We start from the raw sequence: 16613 nt of genomic DNA on the forward strand, positions 1-16613 counted from the left end.
GACAGACTGACCGCTTCCCAAAATATACAGAAGATTTGTTCTGATTTTTTTGCGAGGGAAGTTACACAACAGTGAGCAGTCTCTACAGTACCAGCAGTTATATATGCCTTCCCATTAATCACATTTTGCCGTTGCTCTCCTAAATGCAAAAAGCCTGTTGTTGTTCTTTAAGTGGATGTGTTGCACCAGAGTGCTTCAACTAATGTGAGTGGTGCAAACCTAGATTTCTGGTGACTGAAATCCTTCTTGTAAAATGCTGAAAGTCTTGAGGTGACCTCAGTCCCTCTAGCCCAGCAGTGTAGACTCTGACTGGTAGCATCTCTTCAAGATCTCAAGAAGGCAAAGCTCCTTTCCATCACCTGGTCCCTTTTTAACTAGAGAAGTTGGGGATCAAACCAGGGACCCTCTGCAAGTCAAGTGTGTGCTCTGCCACTCATCTTACTATTTCATGGAAGGAAATTTGTGGTTGGGATGTTTTGTGTGTGGGGTATGTGGATATGAGTTGTTTTTCCTTTCTGGGAGGAGAGGAAGTGTTTGTGGTGATTAAAAGCAGCCAAATCAGACTCGGGTTCCGTCCCAGCCCTGCCCTGCTGTTAGGCAGAGTGAGAAAGCCGTCTCAGGCAGCAAATTTTAGGTATTAGGAAAGGGCAGGCAAATTCGTAAGCTCCTTAATCTGCTGCTATTGTCTTTCTACTGCTAGAAAAAGGGAGTGTCACATTTTCCTTTTGCCTCAGGGATCTTGGATGCCTACGCCAGAACTTGTGCAGTAGTGGTTAAGAGCACTGGGCGAGGATCTATGATTCCAGGGTTCAAATCCCCATTCGGGGAGGAATCTCACAGGGTGACCTTGGGGCCAGTCACGGTCTCTCAACCTAAACTACCTCACAGGGTTGTTGTGAGGGGGGAATGGGGGAGAACTCTGTACGCCACCTTAAGCTCTTTGGTGGAAAGCTGTGTGACAGAAATAACCAATATCTTGGGCAGCAAAATGTCTTGGACCAGCTCTGCTTGGGAGCAGCTTCTGTGATAGCAAACCCCAAGTCCCTTTCCACTTGACAATTTTTGCATTCCCCCCCCCCTTTGTCCTTAAAGTGAAGAATTGAGAAGGACGGGCGAGGATTTCAAAAGTCTGTTTTTCTTCTCCTAATGTGGCCCAGAAGCAGACACACACCCCAGTCTCACATTTGCCACAGTGGCAGGGCACCTGTCTTGGCCTCATCATCCAGCCCCAGCCACTCTCTGCCCCCATCTGCAGACCCCCCCTCTCCTCCCCCCCCCCCGCACTTCCATTTATAGCCACAGCCCAGGCTGCCCTCCCTGACTCCAACCCAGAGGCTCTTGCATTGTTGTGCCTGGAGCCCTCCTCCCCCTGCTGCTGCTGCTGCTGCTCTGAGCTGTTGTGAGCTGGTTGCTTTTTCTGTGTGTGGAGTCACCCACCTCTAGGAGGAGGGTTGCAGCCTGCTGCAGTCCCTCCTGGCAAGGCAAAAAAGTTTATTTGACTTTATAAAAAAGAGAGAGAAAGAGAGAGGAGAAGAAAGAAAGTGACGTAAAAAAATCTTAAAGAGCTCTTTGGCAGCAGATTATCTGGGAATCGGACCATGTGAGAAGAAGGGGTGTACAAAAAGACAGTCCCCGGTGCAAAGTGACCCATAGGATCCCAAGCAAATGTAGGTGGGATTGGTGAGGCCGGCTTGGATGAGCCAGCGCAGGACAAGCGCTCCTGAATCTGCTGGGACACGCCAGGTATTTTACGCTTTATTCTCCCCCCACCTCTTCTAAAAGTGCCCTGTTTGGTAATTATGAGACAGAAGCTGGGGAGGGTCTTTTCCTTTGCCTTCCCCAGCAGAGCTAATTGTGCTTTTGCTCATCTTTTTCAATCTTTATTTTTTAAAAAGAAAAAACCCAAAACCTGAGATGGCAACAGTAATGCACACCAAAAAAAGAGTCTGTATATATTTGCACGAGAGGCTTTTATGCCCCTGCTGCACTTAAAACAGACAGTCAGACAGTGAAATGTTCCTGCAGTTCCAAGGGACCGGGATGGGGGAAGGACAGGGACGGGGACAAGGGAGCCTTTTGAATTTATTTATTTATTTGTTGCTGTTTCAAGTTTTGCTTGAGTTAAGAATGTGTATCTTCCTCAGCTTTTCTGTCTGTACATGCTTGCTATCTCAGTTATTAGTGTCAGCTTTGAGAGACGGGTGAGCAGCGTGTTTCAACCAGCTTTTGACCGAGTGATCGGAGCAGCCCTTAGCCGTTCTGCAAGATGCAACCTCGTTATTTTAGAGAGAGGGCAGGAGGGAGAAAAAGTGTGTTTTAAACAAAAAAATAGTAGGGATAAGACATTTCAAACAAGAACAATGATCCAGTTAACTTGGGTGCCTTGCTTTTCATGTTGGTTAAGACAGGAAAAACTGCCGCAGCTTACCTGACAGCTTACTGATGTCAAAATATTTCATATTTTCACAACACCTCTCTCACTCACACACCTGTACAGGTGAGAGGGGTATGTGGGTGTCCCCCTCCTTACAGCGCAAACGGAAGGAGCTTATTTTGGTGACAAGTTAACAATGCTTCACTTGAACTGGACAGAAGCGAAACAAATTTCACAACATGCACGGGTCTATGAAAATTGCAAATGTGGTATAAAGTGCAGGATGACGGGTGCTTTTGACCTCCAAAGACATTAGAAAGATTGGGAAAGCTGAAAGGGAGAGAGATGCAGCAGATGTGGAAATATATCTGAAAATATGTTTGGGGTTCTTTTGTTTCTTAAGACAGTTGCAGTGACATATAGGTGGCTCATTACAGCACAGGCAACAAAGGAGGGGACCCTGGCCCCAGGGGCCATACATAGGCATGAGGAAACGAGGAATGTCACTGTGCCTTCTTAGTTCTGATCTGCTCTCAAGGAAGATGGCCATCAAAAAATAAATATATCTCCCTCATTCTGTTTTTGACCTGTTTTAGGACTTTGGAACCTGGTGAGCTAATTTAAAAGTGATTCCTAGTACATGTTCTCACTTTCTTGGCATTACAGCGCCATGCCTCTTGACAGCACAGCTTGGCTCTGCCTCTCCTGGGGAGCAAGTTGAAAATCTGGGAATCAAGAGTACATATGCTACTGTGACTTTAAATTTATAAAGGACCAGTCCAGCGCAGGGAAGGGCTGTGGCTCAGTGCGGAGAGCAGATGTAGGAAGTCCCAGGTTCAGTTCTCATCATCTCCAGGTAGAGAGCTGCTGCCAGTCAGTGTAGGCAATACAGAGCTAGTTGGCAGTTTCTTTTGCCTTGGCAAATCCTCCATGCTCTTTTTTGCATTGTGTTTTAAATGGAAACAGGAGTGTAGACCAGCCTCCCCCAACCTGGTGCCCTCTGGATGTTATGGATTACAGCTTGTAAACCGCCTTGTGTATAGTAATATAGAAAGGTGGTATACCACATAAAAGTGAAATGAAGCTCTCATCGGCCTCCAGAAGTGTGCAGGGTTTCTGGCTCAGTTTTTCCAGCTGGATAATAAGCTGTCTTTGAAAGCGTTAGGCGCAAATGCAGATGACATTTTGCTGGGTGTTCACTTAGGTTAAGGGGCAACAATATGCAAGCTATTTGAGTTTCACAAAGCTCTGCCTGGAGAAGAATGCTGTGGAATGCAAAAGCTTGTACACGTGCTTCACTAACTCTCAAGGTACAAAGTAGGTTTTGAAAGATATATTAAATCACACCAGTGGCAGCCTGTTTCAGAGAAATGGTCCACCACCACAGAATCCTCTGCCACAGACCAAGGATCCTGGCTTTAGATGGCTTTAAAGGGCCACACGATTTCGTGGAGGGGTAAGACTGCAGAAAGCTCAGAGACAGGATAGCCAAGTGGAACCTGAATGCACAGAGGTGGTTTACCTCTGAGTAAGTTTCTGGGAAGCAAAGCTGGAAAGAGGGCTATTGCCATCATTTCCTATATGTGGGCTTCCCAATGGAGCCTCTGTGGACACTGGATGAGATGGGTCCCCTTTAGGGACTGATCCAGCTGCAGGGGGACCGCTGTGTTCTTACACTAGATTGTGCCCGGCACGTGGAGACATGCAGAAGTGTGTGACTGCAAAGGCTTCTAATAGGTACTTGGTTCTGTTTATTGTTAATTAATTAGAGTGCTGCAGAACTTAATGAGATATAACCTGTGGTCTTCTTGGGAGAAATGGTTCATATTCCCACAGTCCACAAATTTCTTTTGGTCCTTTCTACAAACAACAGATCTTCCTAGGCAGAACATTTTAAAGTTTGTTTTCTGCTGCGAGGGAGCCCGTCAAGAGCTGGTCTAGCTCAAGCTGTGCACGGCTTGAATGTGAAAAATAGCAAAAAAAGGTCTTTGCCCAAAGGAGTCTGGAATTTCCACAGATTCGTCAGGAATGCAGACCATAATAAATAACAATAACAATAAACATAGACTCAGTTGTGGAAAATTGAAGGTTTGTGTTTTTCTAGACAATTGGCTCTGGAGCTTGTTGTCTAAGCTGGGAAGAACTTCAGAGACTGTTTTTGTTCTGACTGGGAAGCTATGATTGACCCCCAAAAGATACTAAAAACAAGCTTTAAGACATGGCTGGCACTTAGCACACAGGCAAAAAGCCACCGCACCCCAGTGCATCTGAAATGTAAGGGCAGACGAGAGCGGAGGGAGAGGAGAGAGAAAGAGACAGGATGAATGAACAAGTCAAGACTTCACAAGCGCAGTAAGAATGAAGCGGGGAATAGTTTCATAAAGGGACCTACAATCTTCAGGAAAAACAAGGTCAAGGTCAAGGAAGACTTCTTAGAAGTGAGGAGAGGGAAAGAGAAGGAAGTAATCTGAGCCAAAGTTTTGGAGTGGCAGAGAAGCATGACCCGGGGTCAATGAGGTTTGCATAGGGCTGGAACAGATTTTGAGCGCAAATCCCATCCTTTGTGTTTTAGATGGAAATGGATGGATGCCTCTGCCTGAATCCAGAACACGGTTCTTAAAGGTTGATATGGGGTGGATCCTTCTCTCTTTTAGGGGAGGTCCATAACTCTCTGGTAGCAGCCTCTGCTTTGCATGCATGAGCCCATTCACCCCCAGCACCTCTAGTGAGAAAGGGACCAGGGAGCATGGGATGCGAGAAGACTCTTCTCTGCATGGGGAGCCAGTCAAGAGTAGACAACATTGGGCCAAGTGGACAAATCACCAGATCTGGTAATATGGCGCAGAATGGTCACAGCTCAGAGGGCAGAGTGTATGCTTTGCAGGAATAAGGTCTCTGCTTTGATCTCTGGTCTCTCCTGTTAAAAGGATAAGCTAGCATGTGATGGGAAACATCCTCTCAGACTATGAACCCAGACATTGCTAGCTAGAAAGACCAAGAGCATGACTTGGTATGAAGAGATTGCTCTACAGCTTCCATCCCTTCTGTGACATTGGAGGGGTCACTTTATTGCACAGACTGTAGCCCAGGTAGGGATGAATGTATTTGTCTATGTCTCTTAGTTTCTCATTTTTCCAGCCTAAAATTCTGTTCTCCATATTTCCGCGTTAACTTGCAATTATTATTATTATCTTAAAAAGTCGTAATGAAAATTAATCAGCAAATTAGGATTGAAATTTCTCCCAACGTACAGATTTTTTTGCCAGTGATTTCCCTTCGTATAATGCTTCATATGTTATTTTCACAAATGTATGTGGTTTTTATGCACTCCAAGCAATTTTAGTGCAAAATATGTGGTTGCTGAACTGCACCGCAAATTTCAGGTTAGTGTAAGAATTTCAAAGGACAGTTGTGTTACAATTTGCTTTGGAAAATTGCTAATTTGCTAGTTTTGCATTGAAATCCAAACTGAACCTCCCCGTGGTAGTAGATTTTTGAAACGTATTTTGCTAAACCCTGTTCCAAGCATCCATTCTTCCAAAGGAAGTTGGCCCCGTCTAGCACCGAAGACTCCCCAGTGAATGAAGCAAGTGCTCTTGGGCATAAAATGAAGCACAGCTAAGCGCAGTGACATAAAGCATTTGAGTTATGTACTGAATCCAAAAGTGAAGGGAAATATTATCTCACAAAACCAAACCCAGACCCACTAGCCCCATTCAAAGAGCCGTGCTTTCTGGTTCTGCTGCCAAAATGGTGGGGGTGAGGCTGCCAACCCCTTTCGGACCACAATCCATGGTTGGTGGGCTTGGCTTTGATAAGTCAGGAATGTACCAGCCTCCATTAAATTGTGTGCATGTTTGTGGGTGGGTTTATTTGTTTTCTTACTACTGGGTGAGGGAGAGAAATTGTTCTCTTTTTTGCATGTGAAACTGGGGGGAAACTTTTAAGCTATACTTTGATGAAGATTTGGTGCTTGGCTGTGAGGGGCCCAACAGAGTGGCCTCGAAGACCAGCTACCTATCCCTGGCCTGCAAGATGCATTTTAAATGCAATTGCCTTGGCCTACGGCAAAGTTTCCTTTTGCAAATAAATCACCCTGAGTAATCCCCACTCAAAGCTGCATGAACTACAGTTAGATAACAGCCAGGCTACCCATATACATTCATTCCTGAGGTCGGGGAGGAATCTGCACTCTTTCCCATGAGAGTCTGAAAAACTGAAGGGGTGAAATCTCAGGTGTTACCGTATTTTTCGCTCTATAAGACGCACCAGACCACAAGACGCACCTAGTTTTTGGAGGAGGAAAACAAGAAAAAAAATATTCTGAATCTCAGAAGCCAGAACAGCAAGAGGGATCGCTGTGCAGTGAAAGCAGCAATCCCTCTTGCTGTTCTGGCTTCTGGGATAGCTGCGCAGCCTGCATTCGCTCCATAAGACGCACACACATTTCCCCTTACTTTTTAGGAGGGAAAAAGTGAGTCTTATAGAGCAAAAAATACAGTATTTTGGCAGGGGTCTGGCATGGGTAAAGTGTGGATAACTACTAAAAATGCTCCCTAAAGCAAAGTCTGGATTCAACCCCTGCAGGATGCATCCTACAGGGAATGCTTGATTTTTAGAGGGGGTTTGGGGTGGGACGTGGTGTTAGTGCCAGGACTGTGTCTGGTTCTTGTGAAGAAAACTGAAAGTTAAGGAGCATCTGAGCTTACAGAAAGTGCCTTTTCCTCCTCATGAACTTAAAAGCACAGCCAACTTCCACACCTGGATATTGCTGATTAGATGTTGCTTTCCAGACTGACCCCTGGCACTTCTCCTCCATAGCAACCAACTATCAGCCAAGAGGCTTCCTGGGTGAAAAGTCCATTCCCATCTTTGCAGCTAAGGGGCAAGGGTTGCATCTTGGTGGTATAACACACGCTGTTCATGCAACAGGTCTCAATTTCACTCCACGGCACCCCCAAGTAGGGCTGGGATAGCGTTCTGCTTGAGAACCGGGCAAGCTGATGCCGGTCAGTGTAGGCATTATTGAGCTAGATGGACATACGGCCTGATCCTGTACCAGGCAGCTTTTGCTGAATAAGCCAGACTACTCAAACGAATGGGGGGACCCTAACGGCTCTGGGGGAAGGGCCCACAGCTCAGAAGCAGGGAACCTGCTTTGTGGGCAGGAGGTCCTGGGTTCAGTCTGTGGCATCTCCAGGTATGGATGGAGGAGATTCCTGCCTGGAACAGGAGACAGCCACTGCCAGGCTACATGGGCAATACCAACTGAGATGAGCCAATTGCCTGACTCTGCATAAAGCAGCTCCCCATGTTTCTATTCAGAGCAGCCCTTTATTAACAACCTAGGGGACTGGAATCTGTTACCACAGCTCAGTGGTAAGCAGGGATTCCCCCCCCCCCAGGATCTCAGCTCTGGCACCTAGAAAAATAGCACTGGTGAGAATGTAAGCAGAGGGTCTCGGATTTAATCCCCAGCATCTGCAGGCAGGGCTCAAACCATTGGGAGCCGGCCACTGTAGATGCTCTGCCGGATGGCCCTGTGGTCTGCCTTGCAGATCTCCTTCCCACGTTCCACAGCGGAGAAGCCTTTTTTCCCTTAGCTTGCCTCTGAGCAAAGGTGTACCTGAACCCTCCAAATGTCTCCCAGAGCCCCTTTCAAGGCTTAAGCTGTGCTTGAGAAAAAGAGCAGCCCCAAAGCCGGGTGCACTTTCCAGGTTGTATGTTTTTTATTAGCGGTGCTTCCAGCTGTTGAGGAACAGCCAGCCAGCCTGTGTTTGCGTAAGAGTGACCTTTCCAGCGGCTCAGAACAAAAATAGATAGTAATAAACTCTTATCCTTGATGCTGTTCACTGGAGGACCTGGAAAGTGTTGGGTGGTGACGGGCAGAACGGCAGATGGCGAAGGAGCCAGTCCCAGGGGGAAGTGAGCCCCAAGGGGTTTAGCGCAGACTTTGCCAACCTGGAGCCCTCCAGATGTTTGGACCACAACTCCCAACATCACCATTGGCTGGGACTGATGGGACCCATGGGCCAAAGCATCTGCTGGGCACCAGGATGGCGAAGTCTTGTTTAGTGGATACCTGCTGCCCCAAACTCTTGACATGGCTGCGTGGTCTTTCCTTTTTTTAAAGGTGCCTGGGCAGCCTGGCTGTTAAGCAGACCAATCCACAGTTAGACGGGCTGTTGCTTACTTGCCATCAGCCGTCCACACAGCTGTGCCACTTGGAAAATGTTTTTTTCCGTATCAGCCCATAAATGTGTTGATGTTGTTTTTCTTGATTTTTTAACTGTGAAATCACTTTGGGATATTTTACGGGAAGCAATTCATAAATGGAATCAAATATAGAAATAAAACAATATAGAAATAATAGAATGGCTTAAAGCACTATCCCTGCATAGATATGGAGGCTCCATTCAGATACTGGGTTGCTAACTGTGGTTGGTCTCCTCCTTTTTGGAAAGCTGCCTTAAGGTGGTGGCTGTCAACATGTCCTGTGGCAGTGAGCAAATTCCATGAGCAAATCCTAAACTATCTATGGAATTGAGCCGTAATTACAAATAAGTTACTTATAGGTATATAAAAAAGATGAGGCACTGGGAGGATGTGACTCAGCAGGAGCCCAGGGTGGCCTTAACCGAAGCTGGCTGTGGAACGGAACGTGAAGACGATTGGGGAAAGTTCTCTCCCAGGGTGCCTGGGACCGGTGGGTCATTCTCTGCCTTTCTATCAAGTCCAATCCAGAGGCTTAAAGGCCTCTCTGCAATTGTACCTGGCACTGAATTGCTCTTGCCCAGGTTGTGAAATCACTGGGCTTCCAGTCCCAGCCTGGTTTTTATTATTTTCGGAGGCTGGCTGAGCCCTCCAGTGGCAGAGCTCCGAAAGGATGTCCCAGGCGTGGGATCCTCACGGGAAAAACTGAAAGTGCTCGGTCTCCTGCTCTGTGCTGTTTGCTGCTTCAGGGTCTTTGTAGATAGCTGTGCGCTAGTTGATGATTAACCAAGGTATGACAATTGCAACATGCGCATGGCCCTAGAGATCCAGGTTTCTCTGCATGGGAAAAGGAGCTAGCAGGTGATTGCATGGGAAGCCTTCACCGTGCCCTGGAATTTCAGGATTCAGCAGGTACAAACCCTTTCTTCTTTCTCCTCTTACAAACTATTCCCACCTGGCCACAGCCGGGAGATGCTGATACTGGATTGTTGATTAGAGTTCTCTGATCTAATAAGGCTCCTTGTGGGCTGCATGGGGCACATCCTCCCCACTTTCCCCCTTCACAACAATCCTGCAAGGTAGGTAAGGCAGTGAAAGTGGGCCAAAGGTCCCCTGGTACTTCATGGCTGAGTGGGGATTTAAAACCAGGTCTTGCCAATTAAGTCCACAGGATGTTGCTGTGGGATGGTGAGGCTGATGAAAGTTGTAGCTCAAAACGTCTGGAAGCCACAGCTTGGTGACGGCTGGTGAAAACCTTTACGCTGCCTATAATAGGAACTGGCCAGGTGTCCCTACTCCTCTCCCAGAAGAGCACTGGATGGAGACAGGCAGCCCTGTCCCCAACACCTGATGATCTGAGGGGTGTCCTCTCTTTTAACTGTTTTAGCTGCATGCTGTCCATAGATCATTAGTTTGCCCAATGCTTTTTCAAAGAAGCCACTTACGGTAGGCTTGTCCATCACAACACCTTGTGTCAACTATATGCTATGAACGGAAAGCGCTCAGAAGCTACTTTCATGTCTCTTGGGATTTTGCTCATAACTCCCAAATTATGAAAGCTTCTTCATCATTCATACTTGTGGTTTTCGGTCAGATTCCAGCAGTTAAGTGAGCATAAGAAATACAGCTGTTTGTTTAAACCTATCACACACTAAAGTTATGTAATAACCAGCGATAGTCTTTTCATAGAACTATAGAATTGTAGAGTTGGAAGGGACCCCGAGGTTCATCTATTCCAACCCCCTGCAAGGCAGGAATCTCAACCAGAGCATCCAAGACAGGAGGTGGCCATGCAGACAGATGGTGCCCAGAGCTGCACACAGTACTCCAGGTGTGGTTTGACTGAGGCAGAATAGAGTGGGACTATGACTTCCCTTACTTACTTATAACTTACAGAAATGCACTAGGGGAAATTACTTGCAAAAATCTGTACATTAGTCAAAACTGCATACAAAAATCAGTTTATTGGGAAAGATTTGAACTAAAGTGCTGAATAATTTTCATGAGGATTTTTTAAAAACAAATTTGCAGATTGCTGTAAAAATGTGGAGAACTGAATGTAAAATTGGAAAAATGAGAAGCTGGCAGAAATGAAACTGAAAGAACCTTCCATCCCTTCTTGTAGGTAAGGCTCAATGACCCAATGTGGCACCTTCTCCAACTAGCAAGTCATATACAGTGGTGCCCCGCAAGACGAACGCCTCGCAAGACGGAAAACCCGCTAGACGAAAGGGTTTTCCATTTTGGAGGCGCTTCGCAAAACAAATTTCCCTATGGGCTTGCTTGGCAAGACGAAATGTCTTGCGAATTCCTGCGGTTTCCCCCCCCTTCCCCCCCTTCCCCTAAGCCGCTAAGCCGCTTATCAGCTGATCTGCTAAAAGCCGCTAAACCACTAATAGCGCTAATCCGCTGTCAATGGGCTTGCTTCGCAAGACGAAAAAACCGCTATATGAAGAGCCTCACGGAACGGATTAATTTCGTCTTGCGAGGCACCACTATACTGTATTGGCCCGAATATAAACCGCACTCGCAAATAAGCCACACCTTTAAAATTCAAGAGGAAAAAAGAAAAAAAGATAATACCTGAATATAATCTACTCCCTTAAAATTGGGTTACAGGGTGAAAATTGCTGCAAGCCAATTTAAGCCTTTGATCTTGCAGGCCCGCAAAAATTACCGTACAATCGCTAAAATCGCTATTCAATTGCTACAATTCTGAAGGCACTCAAGCTTGCAAATTGGCAATAAAACATTTTTTGTTCCGTTTTAACATATTTCTGTTTCAGCAGTGATATCGTAAAAGCCAATTTTTGTAAGGTCGTGAATTTAAGCTGCACTTTAACTTTTCACGGTTGGAATTTGGGGGTGGGGAGGAAGTGTGGCTTATATTCAGGCCAATACGGTACTGTAGGAACATGGGAAGGTGCTTCACAGCATCTAGACCAGAGCTGCATCATCTGACAGGCTGCAGCTCTCCAGCGCCTCAGGCAGAGAAAGGTCTTTCACATCACCTGTTACAGATAGGTAGCCGTGTTGGTCTGCCATAGTCAAAACAAAAAATTCCTTCCAGTAGCACCTTAAAGACCAACTAAGTTAGTTCTAGGTATGAGCTTTCGTGTGCATGCACACTTCTTCAGATACGTATACGTATCTGAAGAAGTGTGCATGCACACGAAAGCTCATACCTAGAACTAACTTAGTTGGTCTTTAAGGTGCTACTGGAAGGATTTTTTTGTTATCACCTGTTAATCCATTTTGACTGGACATGGAGGGGTTTGAACCTGGGACCTTCTGCAGGCAAAGCAGAGTGAGCTGCCACTGAGCTCCTTTCACTCTCTTAGGAACCGATGATGCTTCCTTATGCCAGGTCAAACAATTTGCCCATCTAGCTCCCTGGAAGCCAATATCTGGGGTCTCCAGCAGAGATAATTCCCATCACTGCTACCTGAGACCTTTTAATTGGGGGGTTGGATTCAGAACCATATGCATGCAAAGCAAGAGGTTCTACCACAGAGCAATAAACCCCACTCCAAACATCAGCAAAGTTTCCACGATTTTCGGTGCTCATCAGAGCACACCGTATCCCCACAATTTCAGGGTGGACGGTGGCTGAGGAGAACGGAGTTCTCAGGGGGAGGGGTGTGCTTTCTTTGAAATAGCTGGAATTATGACAGTTTGGAATTCTGCAGCTGGGAGGAAGGGAGGGGCTTTAAAGAAGCTGATCTGGTAATGCCAATGTTCAATAAGCAATGCTTTTTAAAAATCACGCAAACACGACACCACAGAAATTAAGAGGGATGGATACACTGCTTTCATATGTTGCTTTAAGCCAGAGGAAGTCAATACCTCTGAATGCCCAGGATGCTGGACTAGAAGCACTGTCTGATTTGCGCATCCTCAGATATCTTGGTTTTACTTTTCTAAGACTGTTTTGCACCGAACATAAGGTAAAAAGGTAAAGGGACCCCTGACCATTAGGTCCAGTCATGGCCGACTCTGGGGTTGTGGCGCTCATCTCACTTTACTGGCCGAGGGAGCTGCCGTACAGCTTCCGGGTCATGTGGCCAGCATGACTAAGCCGCTTCTGGCAAACCAGAGCAGCGCAGGAAACACCGTTTACCTTCCCGCCAGAGCGGTACCTATTGATCTACTTGCACTTTGACGTGCTTTCAAACTGCTAGGTGGGCAGGAGCAGGGACCGAACAACGGGAGCTCACCCCGTCGTGGGAATTCGAACCGCCAACCTTCTGATTGGCAAGTCCTAGGCTCTGTGGTTTAACCCACAGTGCCACCCACGTCCCTTTGCACCTAACATATCACACCTTAAATGTTCAAAGCCAGCTGGCATGTTCAACCGTCCTGTAAATTAGACTGGTATTATACTCTCCACAATGAAGACTGGGTGGGACAGAGGGAGTATGGTGTGACTTGAACCACAAATGCTCTGGCTACGGCACTGCTCACCCAGCACAACAGCGTGGCTGTTAGATCATTCTTCCCCTATTTGGCCAGATTTCCGTTGGCACAAGACCTACCTGATTATAAAAACAGAAGGGAGAGGTTATTACAAATAATGGCCGGGTTCCAAAGAGCTACTTTGGGCGCGCCTGAGAGTTTGAGTAGGTCAAATCGTGACAGCAGGTAGCAGCAATTGGACATGAAATCAGAGCATTTGTGTCCACTGAGAGGGATCAATGAAACAGAATGAAGAGAGGGTGGCAAGGATAGATCCTTTAAAAAATACTATTAAAAGAAAAAAGAAAAGTCAGTGCCAATTAGACTGTCGTTGTGGGGGCAGAGGGCAATAGCAGTGTCTTTTCCTAAAGTAGTAACAAGAAGGCCAACCATTACTGCAAATCTGGAGCAAGATGCCAGTAATTGGAAAGCACCAAGAGAGCCAAAGTCCATTGCCTATGTCAGACTGGAGCTTTGTCACTAGCAGAAGAGGATGCTGGACTAAGTGGGCTTTGGTCTGGCCCAGCAGGGCTCTTCGTATATTCTTAGGAAAGGGCCAATTAACCAGAGGGATGCAACTCCAGGATGGAAATGGGAACTGCACAGACCTGGGTCTGCTTCGTTGGGATAATAATTGTTATGGCTCTCCTCATGCTTACATGGGAGTAAGCCCAACAGAAAGGAACAGGGCTTGCTTCTGAGTAGGTGTGTATAAGGCTATACTGGAAGAGGAACATTTTGTTCTGCCTGGTAATGTAGAGTTATCAATGTGCACAATACTGTATAGGGTGGTATTCAATGTAAGTCATACTCTAGAGTAGACTTACTGGAATTAATGGACTAAGGCAGATCCATTAATTTCAGAGGGTCTACTTTGAGTAGAAATTAGTTGGGTGCAATTTGTTATTCTTACCTGCATGTAATAGCAATGTCTGGCCCTGCTGCAGGGAAGGCATTTTGAGGTGCCGTTGAAGATTACATTCACGCCACTGTTTGGTGCCATTTGAATTTTATGCCCTGACATGCCAGTGATTCTTGGTTTGACTTTAACCAATTAATTGCTTAGCTAAATCAAGTTTTAAAAATTATCTATTGACTAAATGGCACCCCTGACTGAATCAGACTTTTTAATATAAGTTAATTCTTTTTAATGTAAGTACTCATTTAAAACAAACAACTACGAATGGCAGGCTAAATCTTAGGAAAGGCTTTTCTTTTTCACTCCCATGAGGAAGTTTTAAAGAAAGCTCTTGTTATGATGTATGCATGCCCCCATCTACAAACTAATACAGTATGCTTCCACCCCTTCAAAACTAATGTTTAATTCATATTCAAATTAACTGCAGGTAGTATTGGTTGAGGGACGCGGGTGGCGATGTGGGTTAAAGCACAGAGCCTAGGACTTGCCGATCAAAAGGTTGGCGGTTCGAATCCCCACAACGGGGTGAGCTCCCATTGCTCGGTCCCAGCTCCTGCCAACCTAGCAGTTCAAAAGCACGAAGTGCAAGTAGATAAACAGGTACCGCTCTGGCGGGAAGGTAAACGGCGTTTCCGTGCGCTGCTCTGGTTCGCCAGAAGTGGCTTAGTCATGCTGGCCACATGACCCGGAAACTGTACGCTGGCGCCCTCGGCCAATAAAGCGAGATGAGCGCCGCAACCCCCGAGTCGGCCATGACTGGACCTAATGGTCAGGGGTCCCTTTACTTTTACTAGTATTGGCTGAATGAATCAAGTGAAACTCACACAAATAACCAAATCCTATTTCTGAGCTTTTCTTCTCCATACCTCAACTTGAATGCTGGTGGGCTGGGCCGGGGGGTCACAAGGATGTTGTGCAAGTAAGTAAAATGAAATGATTTGGTGACAGTACTAGCAGCAACATCACTATCACCCCAGTACCTGCCTGTTCCTTGCTACTGCCATATAGGGCCGGCCCTACTATTAGGTAGACTGAGGCAGCTGCTTAGGCAGCAGATACTGAAGAGCAGTGTATCAACCCACCCCCATTCTGCCTGAGCTCCCTAAGCTGTCCTGGTGCTCCAAGTGTGGTAGAGGATGCGATCGCACTACCACCACAGAAGTAAGAGTCACCCTGGTTGGGTTCTGTATATGGAATGGTGAGAGACCACCACCTTGTCCTTCACATTATACAGCAAAATGCCTTTAAGTACCTGCATCATAGCAAGAGCTGAACATTGCCTTCTACAATCTTGCCGCTTACAATTATTCTTCTATCTCATTATTAAATAAAAAAACAGAAGCGTTTGATTTCTGTACGCATGTTTATGTAAAATAAGACCATATAACCGATCGATAATCATCTTGCCATTTTCTTTTCCCCTCCACAATTAAAATGTTGAGCTGCCTGTTTCCTCAAACATGCTGCAGGGCCCACAGCTGAGCAGCTGATGCTGGAAAACCCACAAAGGAATCTGTGGCTGGAAAGGCGGTCCTAGTGGAAGTCCCCTGCAGATGGATAGGAAGGCTGCCTTCTAACCCACCGGAATGGAGAAGGCAGCTCCCAGCGAGACCCAGCCCCTCGCGCCTCCAAAGGCCTCGAACTGTAAGGAAGGGGATGACTGCTCAGAGAACGGACTCCTGATCAAGATCACAGAACCTAAATTCCAACTGGTGGAGGGTGCAAACCAAGCCCACCCAGGCCAGGGAGAAAAGGAGGAGACAACGAGCCCTGTGTCCAATGGGATTTCAGGAGCCCAGAGCCCAAGTCCTTGCAATGCGACAGGGGGCAGCGAAGGCACCCCTCCCACACCCGCTGCTCCCATGACCACCACCCTCTGTGTGGCAGAGGGGCAGCAGCAGCTGATGGAGCTGGATGAGAGGGAGACTTGGAGCAAGAAAGTGGACTTTCTCCTCTCTGTTATTGGCTATGCAGTAGATCTAGGAAACGTATGGCGCTTCCCTTATATATGTTACCAAAACGGAGGAGGTGAGTGTCCATTGACTGATTTGATTCAATATTTGTAGTCTGCTTTTCCAAACACAAATGTTGAGCTGAAAGTGGCTCACAAGAGTCAGTTACCCTGCAGCCCCCCCGCTTAATCTGGGCACAGCACCGGGGCCTTGCTCCTCTAACATATACTTGGGGGTGGAGCAGGATAGTGGTGCTGTGAACTAACATCTGCCCCCCCCCCCGAAAAACCTGCAGCACAAAGCAAGCAAAGGCCAAGCGAGAACTGGAGGTAAGGCCGATTGCAAGCATTTATTTGCAATTAAATAAAGACTATGTATATATATATATAGGGACGCGGGTGGCGCTGTGGGTTAAACCACAGAGCCTAGGACTTGCCGATCAGAAGGTTGGCAGTTCGAATCCCTGCGACAGGATGAGCTCCCGTTGCTCAGTCCCTGCTCCTGCCCACCTAGCAGTTTGAAAGCACGTCAAAGTGCAAGTAGATAAATAGGTACCGCTCTGGCGGGAAGGTAAACAGCGTTTCTGTGCGCTGCTCTGGTTCACCAGAAGCGGCTTAGTCCTGCTGGCCACATGACCCGGAAGCTATCTGCGGACAAACGCTGGCTTCCTCGGCCAGTAAAGCGAGATGAGTGCTGCAAC

The 16613-nt window shown here is 46.8% G+C and overlaps 1 protein-coding gene across 6 annotated transcripts in view; it reads left to right on the plus strand.

Moving 5' to 3' along the window:
- The first annotated feature begins 1333 nt into the window (after positions 1-1333).
- Positions 1334-16613, plus strand: part of SLC6A4 (solute carrier family 6 member 4) — a 39013-nt gene continuing 23733 nt past the window's right edge. Inside the window, exons 1-3 of one of the 6 annotated variants that reach the window (XM_081844142.1) lie at positions 9387-9499; positions 10619-10712; positions 15431-15989. In XM_081844142.1, coding sequence (XP_081700268.1) covers positions 15548-15989 — 442 coding nt within the window. In that variant the 5' untranslated portion in view covers positions 9387-9499; positions 10619-10712; positions 15431-15547. Of the gene's footprint in view, positions 1744-5093; positions 5206-9386; positions 9500-10618; positions 10713-12265; positions 12314-15026; positions 15160-15430; positions 15990-16613 lie in introns of those variants that run through there. The other 5 variants (XM_081844139.1, XM_081844143.1, XM_081844141.1 and 2 more) reach the window with 5 other exon arrangements.

Source organism: Podarcis erhardii (assembly GCF_964252035.2).
Source record: "Podarcis erhardii genome assembly, chromosome: 16".
In the NCBI taxonomy this organism is placed as follows: domain Eukaryota; kingdom Metazoa; phylum Chordata; class Lepidosauria; order Squamata; family Lacertidae; genus Podarcis; species Podarcis erhardii.